Source organism: Carcharodon carcharias, chromosome 11 (genome assembly GCF_017639515.1).
Source record: "Carcharodon carcharias isolate sCarCar2 chromosome 11, sCarCar2.pri, whole genome shotgun sequence".
Classification (NCBI taxonomy): Eukaryota; Metazoa; Chordata; class Chondrichthyes; order Lamniformes; family Lamnidae; genus Carcharodon; species Carcharodon carcharias.
Genome location: NC_054477.1, coordinates 47,320,313 through 47,338,650, shown reverse-complemented (window position 1 = coordinate 47,338,650; position 18,338 = coordinate 47,320,313). Strand labels below are relative to the sequence as shown.

Here is an 18,338-nt window from a genome sequence, read left to right as displayed (position 1 = left end):
TCCTAACCCTGTCTTGGTGCTCCCTGGACATCCAGAGTGGAGGTAGAGGCAGCCTGTCTGTGATGACCTTGGCAGGAATCCACTGGAGGGCTGAGACCTGCTTTTGGGGTCCTGCTGTGTGGCAGTGGCATCCTCCTTGGCCTGTGGATCTGGATTTGCTGGGGTCACAGGAAGAGGGGGTTTGGATGAGCTGGACACTCCCAGAGTCACCTAAATGGATGGCTCCAAGGTGTGCACCTACTGATCTTCCTCCCTAGAGGTGCCCAAGGGCCCTTGGCTGACTCCATGAGTGGAAGGGGAAGCTGGAGTGAGATCGAGCTGTCCCTCACGCATACACACTGTTGGAGGCCAACTATGACATTGGCAATGGAGTTCAGCCCACGCAGCAGTGCAGGAGTGATGTCCTGGAACAAAGTCTCCAAGGCGGCCGCCATCCCACTGGTGTTGACTTCAGTGCGTTGTAATGCTGGCACTATCACCTCAGCCTGAAGGCAGAAGGACTCCTCCATCCTGCCTTGCAATTTGAGGAGTGCAGCGACATCCCTTCCTGATGTTCCCTATTTTACCTTTGCAGCTCCAGCATCTGTGACAAGACCGAGTCCAGAGGCTCATCATCTGACTCAGACTCAGCAAATTTCTGGCCTCCAGCAGTCCTCCAAGTGCCAGCAACCTGGCAAGTCTCTGGCTCCGCCTGCTGTAGATCAGACAGCGTGATGTGGTCATCAGATTGTGATCCCGAGGCTACTCTAAAACTAGGTCCCACTGAGGTGTATGTCTCTTCCCTGGTGGAGGGTGTGGATGAGCGCTGTGACGGGACTTCAGGGAGGGTTTCAGCTGATTCCTCTTCTGAGCTTCCCTGGGGTCTTGATTGGAGGCCCTGGGTCATGGACTCTCCTGGCAGTTTCCCAGATGCGCCTGCAAAAGCAAAGAGAGATAATTAGTGCATGGCAGTGGCTTGTGAAACAGGACAACCACTCACGGCATGGTTGTCTGACAGATGTTGCACTGCTGGATCCTCACTTGGTTCAGCACTGCCGACCTCCCCGTCAGCACAGGAACAGTTCAGATCCTTGCTGGCCAGCTGGATGGCTCTGTTTTCAAAGTCCAGGAGAACCTTGATTTCAGGAATTCCTCCACCAGTCCGAGACCTTGTTGTGTGCCAGCTTGTCCTCCATGAATAGAGATGGACAGAGTGTAAACAGGATGCCTGTCAGGCCAGATGATAAGTTTGCCTGGCATGTGTAGATGGTGAGTGGTCCCATCGGACAGGATGAGGACAATGAAGGTGTGTGTGAGAGAGTGAATGGTGAGGTCTTGTGAACTGGCAGCAGTGAGTGAGGGCCCTATGGATGTATGATGGGTTTGTGAGTGCATGAGTTGAGAGTGATGAGAAGAGTGAATTACCCTGGTGGGACAGAGGAGGTCATTCATTCTCTTGCAGCACTGGGTGGCTGTCTTATTTTGCAGAGCATTGACGCTGACCACCACCTCCCAAGGCAGATTGGTGATGTTACTACCCATCATGTGGCCAGAGTGGGGGTAGAGGACAACACGGCAGGTTTCCACTGTATCCAAAAGGCTCTCAAGGAACATGACATTGAACCTAGGGGTTTGCAGTCTTCTTGCCTTTCAGGGCCATGTCTTCCATGCAGTAGTCATGGGCTGGAAGCACTGGGAGGTGTGCACACGGCTGCACTGTAAATATGGCACCCGGCGTGATGAAGCGGCGAGGTGATGGTATGGCAGGGGAATGAGAGCCTGCCCGCCATGGAAAAGTTGTGTTTCCCGGGAATGCATGATTAATGCGGTGGGCTTGGGATGATACGGCGTGAGAAACCGCCATTGCAGCTGGCAGGTATAATGTCCTTTCACCCGCCCACTATCGCACTTAGTGTAAATCTGGGACGATTCTGCCCTATATGTTTATTTTGCTTCCTATTAAGTGGAAGGAAAGTTGAAAGAGTGAGAGGGATCTCTTATTCTGATTCAACACCTCCTCCCAATGTGGCCTCTGCTTAGTTCCTCTACATAGTCGAACATCGGAGAGTAGAGCTTTAATATACAAGGAAGAGAAAAGGTGTAGTGGGGAGAGGAGTTCAAACCTATGTGTGACATCACTGCAGAGATCCAGGTTCTCATTGCGCTGCCTCACAAGCTTATCACGTCATTAAATCACATTGCAACCTTATCATTGGGCTGGATTTTGGGGTGCATGGGGGGTGGGAACTTGGCAGTTAGCTCATCAGCACTCACTGTCATTACCATTCTGAAATTGACTGCATCTTCAGGAGGTTGGGTATGTGCAGATTAATGTAGAAATCCTGTGGTGACTGGTTAGGATGGAAGCCTAAGAGTGTGGTGAAGGGAAATTAAATCATGGCTTTCAAAAGAGAATTGGACAATTACCTGAGGAGAAAAAAACATGCACAGCTAAGTGGAAATGGCAGGGGAGTGGGACAAGCTGAATTGCTCTTCCAGAGAGCCAGCATAGACACAATGGGCCGAATGGCTTCTTTCTGTGCTGTAACCATTCTGTGATTCTATGAACTTCCAGCCCCCTTGAGATGAAGGCTAACATTTCATTTGTTATTTTAATTATTTTTTCTATCTGTCTACTAGCTTTGAGACCATAGACTGGTAAATCTCTCTTCCAAAGTTGATGACATCTACTTCTCTGCATTGAGTTCCATCTGCTATCAATCTCCTTTTGAGGCCTTCTGCTCCCATCTACAATACTTACTTTGCCACCAGCTTAGTGTCATCATTGGAAATACTACACTCTACTGCTGCTTCATCTTAAGTCATTGAGAAAGTGAAAACTGAAGGCCCTTGTCCAGATTCCTAGGGAACACTAGTATTTACATCTTGCCAATTCGTATAAGTCCCCATTCAACCAATCTCTGCCTCATACCTCCTAACCAAAATCCTGCTAATGTCAAAAAAACTTGCTGCCAATTCATTGAAAATTCCAATGAACTTTTTCTTAAAGTCTCAACACCGATGAAAATCAGTCACTGCAGAGTTTAAGGGCAATTTTACTCATGTGGACACTGCAGCAATGTAAGTCCCAAAACGCTTTCTTTAAAAGTTCTAACATTTACATTTAAGAGTCCTAACTTGTAGTTCCATTATAAAATGACCTTAATGTCCCTCATATATGTTCTGCAAGTTACCTCGAACAGTGATGTAAGCAGAAGTCTCCACAACGCCTTTCCTGTTTGTGGCTTGGCACTGATATAAGCCTTCATCCTCTTCTTTGACTCTTTCAATAATTAACGTTTTGCTTCCTGGTCCCAGAGTAATACCTTTGTAAGAAGTTTGTGATAGAAAATTAGACTTATGTATTCCACACAGCCTTATCTTGTTTATAGTTAGGTCCCATTTACTTAGATCTATAAGCTGAACAGCCAGACAGCAATCTAATACTATGACATCCTGCATGATACAGATACACTGTTATAAAAACGCTGTCTTTAAGAAAAAAGACAACTTCCTATTTAGTCTATGCTTAACGATATTGTTCAAATCATATAGGAGTCTAAGATAGCATCAGATTTGGTTTGTTTTACCTGTATGTTGGTGTAATAATAAAGCACAAAGTCAATCAAATTATCACGCTGCTCAATTGATATAGGCATTATAGGGTGTTTGAATAGAAAACAAGAAAAAGTTCTTCATGCTTGTGGAGGAATTTCGAAAGATTATAACACTAATTTATCAGCATCAGCAGAATGCAGAATGCTACATACAGAAAGCTCAGGTTTTTATATCTTTTTAAAAAGCATATTGTAATTTTTCCCCCAATCCATTGTTATTTCCCATCCCCTTTCCCTTCACATGTGAGAATGGGGCTTTGTATGGCAGGTGTCTTCAGTTGGTCACCAGAGTTTGGAGGCACCCTCGTATGACTCTGTGTAAGATTTCCTCCAGATTGTGGGAAAGCATCAAACGTTTACTCAGTGCCTTTCCCTGATACACAATACTATGAACTTTAATGGGAATCATCAACATAAATCCCATTGCCTAAATGCCACAGCATTTTGATATATTAATGCATTAAGCCATTTTGCCAACTCAAATATATCTTTAAAAAAGTCATGTTTAACACTAAACAGTAAACAAGTACAGTATGAATATGGTGGGAAACAAAATGGTCATTGTGAAAACTATCTTTAACATAGTTTAAATCCTGATGCTGCTAGGACTTTAGTATTGTCCTAGAATGCCAGTATTCTATATAAGTAAATTTTTTAATGACAGTGATGAAAGCCAAGCTCAGCACTACAGTAATATCACTTAAGTTTTGTGAAAATAATTGCAAGAATATGTTAAGAATTAAATACTTTAGAAATTGTTTGTAATACTAGGTTCATTGATTCTGGCTGGTTAACAGCTCAAAGGAATATCATAAATACATTAAGCATTCACACAGATGTCTCGCCAATAGCAATTTCTAGGTTCATATGATAAACATGTTTATTTTCTGTAGAAGCCATACCTGATTCCACAAGTAACCTCTGGTTGTTTTTGTACCATATGATTTGGGGCATTGGTCTTCCTTCTGCCTGGCACTCCAAAGTAATTGAACTACTGATGTTCACCTCCTGGTCACTTAAGTTGCGCAGAAGATACGGGGTTTCCTGAGCTGAAATCAAAAGAGTCATAGTCTTAGGTTAAAAAATAATAGATGGAGATCACTACACAATATAGGTTTTCTACAAAGTACACTGTACACTTGAGTGATATCTCTGATGACAGGCTAATAGGCCTTGCCTCTTGACTTTCTCAGGTTACATGTGGCAACGTATGCCACTTAGAATGCTTGATTTTCAGTGACTGGGTTAAAATAAGGATAAAGTGCAAGTCCTCCAATTAGATATACATGAATATACCTTTAAAAATCAATATTTGAATTATAGAATAGGTTCCAAAGTTTCAAGAACTAAAAAAAAGTGTACTTCAACATGGATATGCTCAATGTAAAAGCAGCTGATGTTCAAATTTCCACTACTAGTCTCAAAAGAGAAGTGAGAATGTCCACTTTGAAAACAGACATTTCTTTAAACTGTCGAATGTAACAGAAGATAATAATGTGATAATTATAACAGGAATATGTATTCATTTAAGCACAGTACGAGAAGATTGGTACCACCTGTGAAACTGTGCAGAGAAGAGTTAAGCGAATCAACTGGCAGGAAAATTACAGTAACAAAACAAGTGGAAGTTTAATGTTATTTGTGAGTATGAAGTTAGTAAGTTTGTTTTGTTTAGGCAACATAGTCATGCTGGGGTCTTATTTACAAACTTGCTAATTCTTCGCACAGAAACGTTCACAATTACTGTCTTTAGGTTTCTCCTTAAATGAGTAAATTCTCTGTGAACCTGATATCAAGGGGGGAAACTCTATTGTTTACTTTTCTAACCTCCACAAAAGCTATTCCCATGTGAAAGATAAGTTCAGTTTCAGGGCATTGTGCCACTTTTTAAAGGAGGAAGTCCGCTTAGAAGTTCACAAGCACGAGAAACTGTTTGGATTTTGTCAGTCTGGTTCCACCTCTCTCAAATGAGTAGCTATTTTTTAATGTGATATGCTTTACTACGTGCCACTGAAAGCTTCCATTCACATTCAAATCTATAAAAGTTTGTTTTTTTCCACCACGTTTTAAACATTGTGGTTCAGATACATCCAACAAAAAGAGGATAACTGGGACGTGATTTCCAGCATGTAATAAAATTCATGTGGAGTTGAAGCCAGACCAACTAATTGCCAATCTGTCAATTAATCTTGCTTATTTTTAATTGATGCAAAATGGAATAACATACTAATCATCTTGTCATGAAGCCAGCTGGCAAAGTGCAGTACTGCAGCACACACATCTGAGACAGCTATTCAAATCCTCTTCTGCTGAAGACTGCAGGCATTGTTTCATTAATAAAACAAACACACACTAAAATATAATGCTTCAGCCCTTTTTGAGAAGCCATCCTAACAGCGGATACAATGCATACATTTGTTAATAAAATAATAAAGATTCACAAGCACACAGGATGAAACAAAAGCATACAGTACACAGAGACCTGTAGCTATCGCAGGGGCAGTCTTTTTTACAATAAGCAAATCTGAAAGCAAGTACTGTATCTCAATTAATACTCTTTAAAAATCAGTTTAAGGTAAATCAGGACAATCATTCCTGCTGAACATTTGTTTTACATTTTAGTTACTTTTCATAAGCAGTTGCTGAATTTGAGGAGTTGCACTCAGCAAAAGGGCCAAATTAACAAATGTAATCAAGGCTGAAGCAATGCTGTCTCTCCATACCACATTTCATCTCTCTCACACGGCCAGGATCAGTAGCTCAATATTCAGATAAATAATTAGGGAGAAAAAATTGATTAAAAGACTTACCTTTTTTGTAATAATATGTAACACTTAATTAATGAATCATACACAATTTATGATAATGCCATTTTATGAACATACAGATAAAGAGAATGTTAAGAATTCTTCAGGCGTTTGCTGAAGGATATCCTGCAGATGCATACGTTGTCCATCATAGTGTCTTCCTGGTTTGTGTAATTTCTGGCAAATAATTCTTTAACATTTTATCAAAGTTATGTTACTTTTAGCTTTTTAGTTTGACTGACCCTTCCTGATAACTGTTTTATCGATAACATACGACGCTGTTGGTTTCTTTGTTTCAGTCATGCTGTGTTTGAAGTTAAGAACCAGGCAAACAAAAAATGGCTCAGCTTGTTTTGATAATAGCCCCATAATATTGATAGGTGCCTGGGAAGATCTTAGAAGAAGAGCTGAACCACTCAATTCAAAAAGAATAACCTTGTGGAGGTTTTGTATATATATATTAGTTTAAGACAGACACATTAAAATTTGTGTTGTTTCAGTTGTTTCTGGAAAGTATTTCTTAGTCTATCTTGTTAAAATATTAGTAATCCATTTGACCCCATCCAAGAGAACTAAGATGCACCATAGAGTCTATCAAAAGTCAGCAAAAATTGCCATATAAAAAGTTAATATTCATGGCAATGGGGGAGGATTTTAAACTTGACTCACAGGCATAACACTGCTTTTGCAGATTAGTCTGTTATAGACATTGCCTAATTTTTGTTTCCACAATTGTACAGTGGCAGTAAAAGTTCACACCCACAAGTGCCACAGACTGACTAATCTCAGTTGGATCGTCAAGAGGAGGTAGCAAGAATGAACAAAACATTTCCGCACAATGAGGAAGGAAAAATACAAGAGTGAGAAACTTCAGAAGCTTCCTAGCATTTGGTTACAAAGTGGCACTGATAGAGGCTTAGCGGTAAATTTCCAGTCCACTGTTTCAGCTGGGAAAAAGTGCATGAAGCAGGAGGAAACCTAATGAAGTGAAGACATAATTAGAAAATAAAACAAAAATGAACAAATAAATATTTTTAAAATATATAAAAAAGAACAAATAGACCCTACCCCACATTCCAGTGTTTGTTCACATGTACCTTAATTATTTATGAAAGGAATTCTCCAACAAAATATAACTTCTGGCTACAATTCCATTTTCTTTCTTTTATATGCATTTACTCAGTTCTGATCTGATTAACATTAATTCAAAATGATAGATTTTAGAATTGTGTAAGAGGAGATTGCTGTGTTCTAGGATATTTCTACCAGGCTAAGCTCATAAGTATTTATTTAATGAAACATCACGTATTTGCTGGTTCAAATATAAAGCCAAAAGGAAAAATAACTTGTTGTTTAAATGTGGCACAGAATAGTAGATGAAAGACTGAATGTGCAATTTATTTCTAAATCACTAAACAGTCAGACCTCCATTAATGTATAACATTTGTAATTTTAGTCATCACATGCTTGAGTTATTATCCTCAATTCATTAGAAATAAAAAAGTTATCAGATGATCTAATTTGCTTTGGTTTGCTTTAGAACATCAGTCAGGTGTTAAAGACATATTTCAATTAGGCCCATATCAATTGAATTATTGCTTCCGTTTCCAAACAAACTGTGATAAAATCTCTCCTTCAGCTCCATCAGTAATCTAATAAATTGTCCATAATCTGACTTTAGTTTAATCACAGGATTCACAACCTTTAACAATTGGACATTTCACTCTGAAACAATTAAAGACATATTGGATTGCATGCCAAATGATTTGAACTTTAAGACTGACCTATTATACAGTCTCCTGCACCATTTCTACTATGCAAAAGATCTCTATGGATAACCAAGCAGAGGTGAGTTGACAACAGTTGTATTATGCAACCAATTATCCACTTTAGTGACAGTGAATTTTATTGTACAAATCTGACACACATCATAATAAGCACAACACCAAAGTAATCCAGTGTAAAGCTGCATACTCTCAGATCAAGACTTGCTTTTCATAACAAACATAGAACTTATGCAGCAGATAGGCAGAATCACAATACCCTTTTATTTAACTCCCGGTATCGTTTATGTCCTTTTAACATAAAAATAAACACATATACTCACCTCTAATGTAAATTCTCTGCTTTTGAATTGTCTCTTCATGAGTGATAATGTTACTGGCCCTGCACTCATAAATCCCAGATTGATCCAGAGACACATTTTTGATGGTAAAGTTCAAAGCAATTGAATATTCTTTGGTGTTCATCTCATTCAGGCTGCTGAGGTGATACAATGTATGATTGTTCCTGCTCAGAAGACGGCAAGCAATGTTCGAGTATAAAAACTTAGTGGCTCGGCAGAATAAAATCAGGTCATCACCTTCAGTAGGTAATGTATTATGTCCCATACCAATCTCAAATCCGAATTCATTAGGTACATCTAATAAGACAAACAAAAATATATAGTCAAGTGAAATAGTCATTTTCAATATCAACATTATTGAATACAATTAAAAGTCACAACAGAGCTGCTATAATGGTCTAGTTGGTCAATTCACAAGGTAATGGAGCACTAAATCCTAGAAGATCTTTGATTTGATCCTCAATTTAAACCAAGTTAGTTGATTTCAGCTGGTGCAGCAGTTGGAATACAACAATTAGTTTTAGTACCCTAGGCTACTGAGACAAAAATCAGCCAGGGCCACCACCACCATGCCCCCCATAATTTGTATCCAATGATCCCTATTCCAAAAAGCTCATGTGTAGATGTTAAGTGAGAACAGAGCAGACTTGCTGGTGACATTTGAAAAGCCTACCAACATTCTTTGTATGGGCTCTGACATGAAAAATATGCCAGACAAAGAGTCATACGGACTCGAAATGTTAACTGTGTTCCTCTCCACAGGTTCTGTCAGACCTGCTGAGCTTTTCCAGCTATTTTTGTTTTTGTTTCAGATTTTCAGCATTCGCAGTATTTTGCTTTTATGAAAAATAGTCACTTTGGCAGATTCAACAGGTCTTCTTGCAACCATGGAACTGTATCTCAGCAAGAAACAGAGAGAAGAACATTGCAGCAGGAGATCACAATCACAATATTTTGATTACAAGAAACCTGACAGTTTTTCACACAGTGTCTGTTGCAGCACCCTCTAATGATGACTCATGAAAGTGGTCTTATTGGAAGGTTCTATAATTATACTGTTGGGAGTGAGGAAGAGGAGGCAAGTTGCTAATACACACTAGAGTAATGCAATGCTAATACTGTTGAATCTTGATAAACTTTTGACTAGTTTGCCAAGAACTGTTATGCTTGGATCAGGATTGTGCTTAGATAAGGAGTCCTGTAACCCATAGATAAAAATAGGCGAGTGGCTAACCTTTGCAACACTGCTGCCATTTAATTGTTCATTCAGCAATTCAACCTAAACACAACAGAAAACTCACAACAAAAACAAATAAACTCATACAGAAGTGATTAAATGTCTAAAGCTCTGGATGGAATTTGGCAGTGGTTTGACTGTTTTTATTGTGCTAAGCATATGAAGCTCTATCATTTTATGCCAGGATCAGAATTTTGTATTTATGCACCCTACTTGGATCAGGAGTTTTGTACAAAGTGGGTGAACGGGAGCTGGTCCTACAAACTAGACTTTTATTCATTGATCAGGAATATGTTTAGATTAGGTCTTCATTCATTTGGAGATGATTATAACTTGGAAAGTTAATTGTACATGTATTGCACATGTCATACAAAATCTATCAACACAGAGAACAGGGGTACAAGTCCACTGTTGCCCAGTTTTCAACTTTGTCCTTCAAGCGTAGCTCCAACATTTTTTCCCAGTTGTTCATCCTTCATCAACACCATTCAATTTTTTTTAGGTCAATTTATTCATAATGTAGTTACATATCAAAACTATGTAATAAATTAGTTCTTTGTCTTGTGCCATTATCACATAATTTACTCATAATTAATTGACTGCTCATGCATTCAAAAATGCAGAAGCCAATCAATAAAAAAGTCAATTATATAATCATTGTGACAAAAAATGCTGTTTAAGACAACTATGTAAATAAGAGCATCATTAAATTAGAGTCAGGATAAAGGTATAGACAAGGTAGTCCACAAAATCAAATTAATGATATTTTAAATATAGGCTAAAAACCAGAATTCAAGTTGATTGGTTTTAAAAATATTTTTGAGGGAATGAGAAGTGCAATACAAGCCTTCAGAACATTAACCCAAGTTCTGCACCCAAGAATTGTATTAATCAAGCTACTCGATATTTAGAGAGAAGCTGATATATCTGGAACATTCACAGATTAGAGGTTAACTATAAAACAGGATTAACTGATGGAAAAACAACAGCCCTACTGCTTTTTACAATCTTCCTCCAAACTAACCAACACACTTTGAAATAATTTAAAGGGAATTTATTTACTTAAGCGATTTGAAACTTCCTCTGGAAATAGCTCACAGGTTTCCTGATGGAAGATATTGTTTATCTTTGCCAAGCACCATCAAGAATCTCAAAACAAAATGCATTTAGTGACACTGGGAAATCTCTGAGATAAGGCAGCCCTGTTCCTGTCTCACCCGTAGTAATTACTAACACACCCACAGTCATGCTGAGTGCCAGCAGAGAAAGAGGGTTGTGAACTAGAAGCTGAGAACTTGCTCTATAAGATACAATGTGCATTGTGAAAACATATGACCAACAATACAGAAAACACCAAGGACAGAATTTGAAATCTAACCTACATGTTAACAAATGTCACACTATATTTCCAACTGCCCTGTAATTTGTGGGTTACACCTGACTTTTAGCTTAAAAATCCTTTAACCAATGGATAAACGGAACACATAATATTATTCCTTCAATTTTATCTTGTCCTTTCCTGAAAGTGCTGGATCTCCCTGTGGTATATGGGGATCAAGAGACCTTTGTATCCCAAACAAATGGCCATCCTCTTGGAGTCTAGAGAATGGATTGGGTTGGGGAATTTCCACTTCCACAGTCTTGGCACAGCTGGGAGAACATATTGGGAAATTGCACAAGCTGAGTTCGTGATTTTCCACCCATAAAGTTTTGTGGATGGAAAACTGCCACGTACTATTTCCTGCAATGCACAATTTCCTGAGCCAGAAAGGGAAAATTCTACCTGAGAGAAAATTCTACCCCATCCATGAGGGACATAACAACTGAGCTTGAGTCAATCCAGGCTCAGAACCCAGCCTCAATGATGGCCAGTCCAGCATGTTTGTGCCAGCAACAAGGCTGAAGTGTATGCAGACATCTTTAGCCAGAAATGCCAGGTGAATGATCCATCTCAGCCTCCTGCAGAATTTCCCACCACTACAGAAGCCAGTCTTCAGTGAGTCTGATTTACTCCATGTGATGTAAGTAACAGCACACTAGATTCAGCAAAAGCTGTGAAAACCAACAACACCTGAGCTCTAGCACTGAAGATTTGAGCTCCAGAGCTAGCTACGCTGTTAGCCAAGGTCTTCCAGTACAGCTACAACTCTAGCATCTACCCAACAAAGTGGAAATTGCTCATGTATGTCAAGTCCACAAAAGAAAGGACAAATCCAATCTGGCCAATTACCACTCCAATGGCCTACCCTCAATTACCAACAAAGTAATGGAAGGGGTCACCAACAGTGTTATCAAGCAGTACCTATTCACTAACTATCTCATGGCTGATGTTCAGTTTGCGTCCTGACAGGGCCACTTGGCTCCAGAACTCATCACAGCTTTGGTCCAAATATGGAAAACAAAACTGAATCCAGAGGTGAGTTGAGGTGACACTAAACACCTTGACATCAATTTGATTGAATGTGGCATCAAGGAGCTCTTCTAAAACTGAAGTCATTCAGAATCAATGGAAAACACTCCATTGGCTAGAATCATGCCTAGCACAAAGGAAGATGGTTTTGATTGTTGGAAGTCAATCATCTCAGCCCCAGGACATCACTGTAGGAGTTCTTCAGGGTAGTGTCCTAGGACCAACCATCTTCAGCTGTTTTATCAATGGCCCTCCCTCCATCATGGTCGACTCCTGCTCTTATTCCTTATGATCTTATAAGGTCAGAAATACAGATGTTCACTGATGATTGCACACTGTTCAGTTCCATTCACCACTCCTCAGACAAGGAGGCATTGAGTGTCAGCATGACACACATACAAGATGCCACACAAGTGCCAGGCAATGACTATATCTAACAAGAGAGATTCTAAATGCCTCTCCTACTGTTCAGAGGCATTATCAGAATCAAATCCTTCACCATCTTCATCCTTGTGGGGGTTACCATTGACCAGAAATGAAACTAGACCTGCTACATAAATATTGTGGCTACAAAAGCAGGTCAGAGACCGGGAATTCTACAGTGAGTAGCTCATCTCCTGATTCCCAAATCCTGCCCCCATCTACACTACACATGTCAGGAGTGTGATGGAGTTCTCTCCAATTTCCTGGATGACTGTATCTCCAATGACACTCAAGAAGCTCAATACCTTCTGGGGCAAAGCAGCCTGCATGTTTGGCACCCTATCCACCACCTTAAACATTCACTCCCTCCACCACTGACGCACAGTGGCTGCATCCTATACCAATTACAAGATGCTACAAGAGCAACTCTGAAAGGTTTTTTTCAACAGCACCAGTAAAATCCTCAACTTCTACTACCCATATGGACAAGGGCAGCAGGTGCATTGGAACACCACCGCCTGCAAAATCCTCTCCAATTAAGTCACACCCCATCCTGACTTGGAAATATATCACAGTTCATTCATTACTGCAACGTCAAAATGCTAGAATTCCCTCCCTAACAGCATTGTGGGAGAACCCTCACACACAGATTGCAGTGGTTTAAGAAGGCAGCTGATCACTAGTTTCTCAAGGGCAATTAGGGATGAGAAATAAATGCTGGCCTTGCAAGTGAATCCACATCCTGTTAATTAATTTTTAAAGTGTCCTCAAACGCCCTTCCAGAAAGGGTCCACTGATGAAGGTCAGAAGCAGGAACAAGCTTATACTGAGATTTTGCTGGACTATCCTAGGGATAACAAGACCAATTGCAGCAACCCTGAATAGGAGCTGTTTGCATTTACCCACTAAGCCATTGGGTAAATGCAAGCACAATAAAGGAAATTTTAACTCCTTGGCAGAATCAACAATCCGTTATAACATTTGAATTTTGTTGGTCAGCTGCCCATACAAAAGGGGTTCCAGTGGTATCTCACTAATTTGTGGCTGTGCAGATTGTGCAGCCAAGTGGCTGCCCAGCTGGTACTCAGGTAAGATGGGTGGATGATAGTTTGGGAGGGTTGGGTGGAGCAGAAGGGGAAGGAATTGTGGGGCAATAATGGCCCAATCATTCTTTGTGAGGTCCAGAGGAGCACTCTTGCTCCTCAAACACTTTATTCAATGGGCTGTTAAAATTGCCTAACCATCCTAATGATATCACAGGACTCCACTCTACATTTTTATGAGGTTTAGACCCGAGTGTTCAAGAAAACAACAGCTAAAGTTGCCTCAGGAGTTAAATTTTAATATCATTTTCACCTGGTTTACGCTGAGTGAAGTGAGTTAAGAACTCCCAAATATTTATATAATTTACTTTTATACAAGCTTGACAATGTTTCAGGAAATTTAATACTAGCAATATAATTATTTGTCAGCTAACCTGCAGAAACATTGGCCTCAGAAGGGATGCCTCATATTTTGTTACTATTGCAAACGTTTATATGGTTGAAAAAAGTTATTGTGTTTAACAGCCCATGAGATGCTTTTGATAAACTATTTTTATAATATACAGATATGGGAAAATCCTGATATAAACAAAATAAAAATTCAATGCTAATGTTTTTCTGACTGAGGCAAGCTATTGCTACGATAATCATTTCTGTTTTGTGCCTTTCTAGTTGTAGTAAAATATACTTCTTTACCTATTATATAAAACAACTGTTTAATACAGATTTATATAACTTATGTTGAATAATAAACTGGTATTATGCTTTGTTGTTCAGTTACAGCTTGACAAGATGAGGCAGAAGCTATAAGCTTTGCACCAGGGAAGGAAATAAAATCATTGCCTCAGTTACTTCTAGTCACTCCCATGCATTTTAAACAGCAAGAGAAAAGTGTTCAAACTATGCCTTTAAGTAAGGTAACATATCGAAACACTTTCTCTGCATCACACAGAAAAATATGCTCCTAATTTTCCATCATTAAAAATTAATGACCTTGGGTTGGGCTCATGAAGAGATATTATCAGCCTTTTTGAGATGAATAAGGAGGCAATAGCCATCACTTGCTGGAAGCCACACCAGAAGATTTGTAAATGGGAGTTTGTAGTGGCAATTCAGAAATCTGAAGGACACACACAAAGAGAGCAAACACAGCCTTTAAATCACCCAACTGTCAGACTGCCATTTTGTACAAGGTTGGCACAAATGACAGTGATTGATTATAAAGTTCCTAAGTTAGCCAAAATTGGGCTTGGTTTGAAAGTGATGAATTTAATAATGATTAAATAATTTTAGCTTGTCTGATTCCTTCAAGGTGTAGTTCCTGCTTAAAGAGTTTTTTTTTGTATGCACGGCTTTAGTTAGGAACATCACCTTACAAAAATTGCTGGGCTAGATAGGTTGGCTTTCCCATGCACAGGTATTCAAACATTGTGGATCAGGTTGTGATCATATGAGTGTCAATCTGATAGTTATTGTCCCTCTAGCAAATCTTCTGTTTGTTCACACAGTGGTGACTAATTTTTATGTTGGGAGCACAATGGAATAAAATTCAGAGAGGGAACGGTAAGTTTAAGTAGCACTACTTTCACTTATTCAGAGAAGAGTTAAGACGGGTTTGGTCCACATCTATTAGTAATTCTTAAATTAAACCTACAAAGATTTAACTTTTTTATTGAGAAACCTACTTGAAAGTCCAAGCTCCATAAAATAGGTTGCCTGCAAGGTTGAAAAGGTGAAGTCAATCCACTTGTAATAATTTGAAATCCACTTGTAATGATCATGACAGTCGTTTGATAGTACAGGACTTGAATATTATTAAAAAGCGACATGTTATCAAAGCTTATCTTCTTGCATTCATCAGGACAAATGCAAGAATGCCAAATTTCAAACAATCACAAAAAATTATCCTACATGAGAAAAGGGTACCGGTTGGTTGTCAAGTCAACTCTGATTGGCCAAGGCATTATGATGGAGAAACCAAAGGGGAAGTATGGGCTCCACAAGCTCCCAGGTAATTCAAAAAAGGTGCAAGGTTTGAACATATTCCTTTTGTTTTCAGAGAATGGGTCCCCGTGTATGAACGAATGTCACTTCTAGCAGGCACAATTGAGCCACGATATGAGCTTGACTAATTATCTTAAATTGGTTATTAATGGAGCTATTAGCACATTTAGCACCCTTTTCTCCTGCAGTATAAATTGTTTTAACTGTTTGAAATTTTGCATTCTTGGAGTTTGTCTTGATGAGTGCAAGGCAAAAAGATTAAATAATTCCAAACCTGAGTTTTAAAACCTATAGGTAATGGGAGGAAGGAAGAGGAGAATTAAGAATTTTTAACAGTTTTTAATATTCTAGTGTGTTGTACCATAACTTTGTTCAACTATTTATTTTTAAAAATTTGATTCTATATATTATTATTACAAGTGCATAAATTATTTTACTATAATCTAAGTGATCGGATTACATAGAATTATAATATATAGAAGTAATAGCACAGAAACAGGCCGATGCATGTGTCTATATATTGCACAAGCATCTTCTCACTCTACCTCTTCCCACTGTCTCCCCTATCTCCTGTTCCTCATCTATGCATCAAGGTTCCCCATAAAGCCATCAAAGCTCTATGTCTCAATCACTCGATGCAAACTACAGGCCAGTTAGCCTAATACCTGTCATGGGGAAAATTACAACAATCCATTATTAAGCTGTTAATAGCTGGATATTTAGAAAATCATAACACAAGAGTCAATATGGTTTTGTTAAAGGGAAATCATGTTTGGCTCATTTATTAGAGTTCTTTGAGGAAGTATCAAGCAAGGTGGTTAAAGGGGAACCTGTAGATGTGGTGTACTTGGATTTCAAAGGCATTCAACAAGGTGCCACATCAAAGGTTATTATAAAAAATGGTGTACTGTGTAACATATTTGCATGGTTATAGAATTATCTAGCTAACAGAAAGCAAAGAGTAGGGATAAATGGGTTATTTTTGGGTTGGCAAGCTGGTACTAGTGGAGTGCCACAGGCATCAGTGCTGGGGCTTGAAATATTTACAATCTATATCAATGACTTGGAGGAAGGGATTGAATGTATGGCAACTAAATTTGCTGATGACACAAAGGTAGGTAGATAAATAAGTTGTCAAGTGGACATAAAGAGTCTACAGAGAGATTTAGATAGGTTAAGTGAATGGGAAAAAGTTTGGCAGATGGAGTAAAATGTAGGAAATGTAAACTTATCCATTTTGGCAGGAAGAATACAAAAGCAGTATATTATTTGAATGGAGAGAAAATGCAGAACTCTATGGGCAGAATTTTTAGCTCAGTGGGCGGGCGTGCACCCAACCCGCTCAAGTGTGAAATGACATGCGTTGACATTGGCCGAGTGTCCTGATGTCAATTTGCAGTCGTGCGATAGTTCAGTTGGTGGGTACGCGCCAGAGTTGGTAGGGCGCCCACCGAAAATTAAAAGGCCTGATAAGGCCATTAAAGAATCAATTAAGTTAAATTTTTCACTGCCTGTCTAACCTTATGGTTAGCGGGCAGGCAAAAAGGCCAAGTGACCTTTGCATTCTTTTGGAAACCTCATCCACAGGCAGGATGAGGTTTCCAAAAGCAAATAAAAATAAAATAAATGTTTTAAATTTTAACTAATAATATTTCCCTGCTCATGTGACAGAGTCACATCTGTCACATGAGCAGGAAAATATTATTAATTAAAATTTAAAACATTTATTTTTTATTACATGTTTTATTACATTTTTCAAATCTTTATTTTGTTTTTTAAAAACGCTTCATCTCCCTGAGGCAGCTCTGTGCCTCAAGGAGGTTTTCAAGCACTCACTCACGCGCAATGAGCACATAAAGCTTGCGCTCGCCCCATTTGCCCTCTCCCCCCGCTTGCCCTCTCCCTACCCCACACAAGAGTGCTGAGAGCTGCTGCTTGCGTTTCACACTGGGCGGGCCTTAATTGGCCCATCAGTGTGAAATCGCGGTCCGGCCCTGATCACAGGCGATGGGCAGCTTCTCAACCACCCCTGCCAATCCCTGCCGAGCCCACCCAACATGGGCTAAATTCTGTCCTACATTACAGAGGGATCTGGATGTCCTGACACATGAATCACAAAACGCTTGTCTGCTGATGAACAAGTGATTAGGATGGCAAATGGAATGTTGGCATTTATTGCAAAGGGAATCGAGTATAAAAATAAGGAAGTGTTGCTGCAGCTGTATAGGACCTTAGACTGCATCTGGAGTATTGTGAACAGTTTTGGTATCCTTACTTAAGGGTGGATATAATTGCATTAGAAGCAGTTCAGAGGAGCTTCATTCGACTGATTCCTGGGATGAAGGGCTTATTTTATGAGGAAAGGTTGAATAAGCAGAGGGTAGTGAGTGTCTGGAATTCGCTGCCAGAGGTGGTGGTGGAAGCAGGTACAATGGTGGTGTTTAAGAGGCAGCTTGACAAATACACGAATAGGATGGGAATAGAGGGATACAGACCTTGGAAGTGCAAAATGTTTTAGTTGATGGGCAATATGATCGGCGCAGGCTTGGAGGGCCGAAGGGCCTGTTCCTGTGCTATACTTTTCTTTGTTCTTTGTTCTTTAAGTTGGGCCAATATCCATTGAGGTTTAGCAAAATGAGAGGTGATTGTATTGAAACTTATAAGATCCTGAATGGACTTGACAGGGTTGATGC

General features: G+C 39.5%; 1 protein-coding gene across 3 annotated transcripts in view; it reads right to left on the bottom strand.

The window, feature by feature from the left end:
* Positions 1 to 18,338, bottom strand: part of flt1 (fms related receptor tyrosine kinase 1) — a 243,360-nt gene that overhangs the window by 79,863 nt on the left and 145,159 nt on the right. For all 3 annotated transcript variants that reach the window (XM_041198845.1, XM_041198847.1, XM_041198846.1), the window contains exons 13-15: positions 8,511 to 8,825; positions 4,499 to 4,645; positions 3,174 to 3,305 (exon numbers count right to left, since the gene is read on the bottom strand). In XM_041198845.1, the coding sequence (XP_041054779.1) occupies positions 3,174 to 3,305; positions 4,499 to 4,645; positions 8,511 to 8,825 (594 nt within the window). The remainder of the gene's footprint in view (positions 1 to 3,173; positions 3,306 to 4,498; positions 4,646 to 8,510; positions 8,826 to 18,338) is intronic.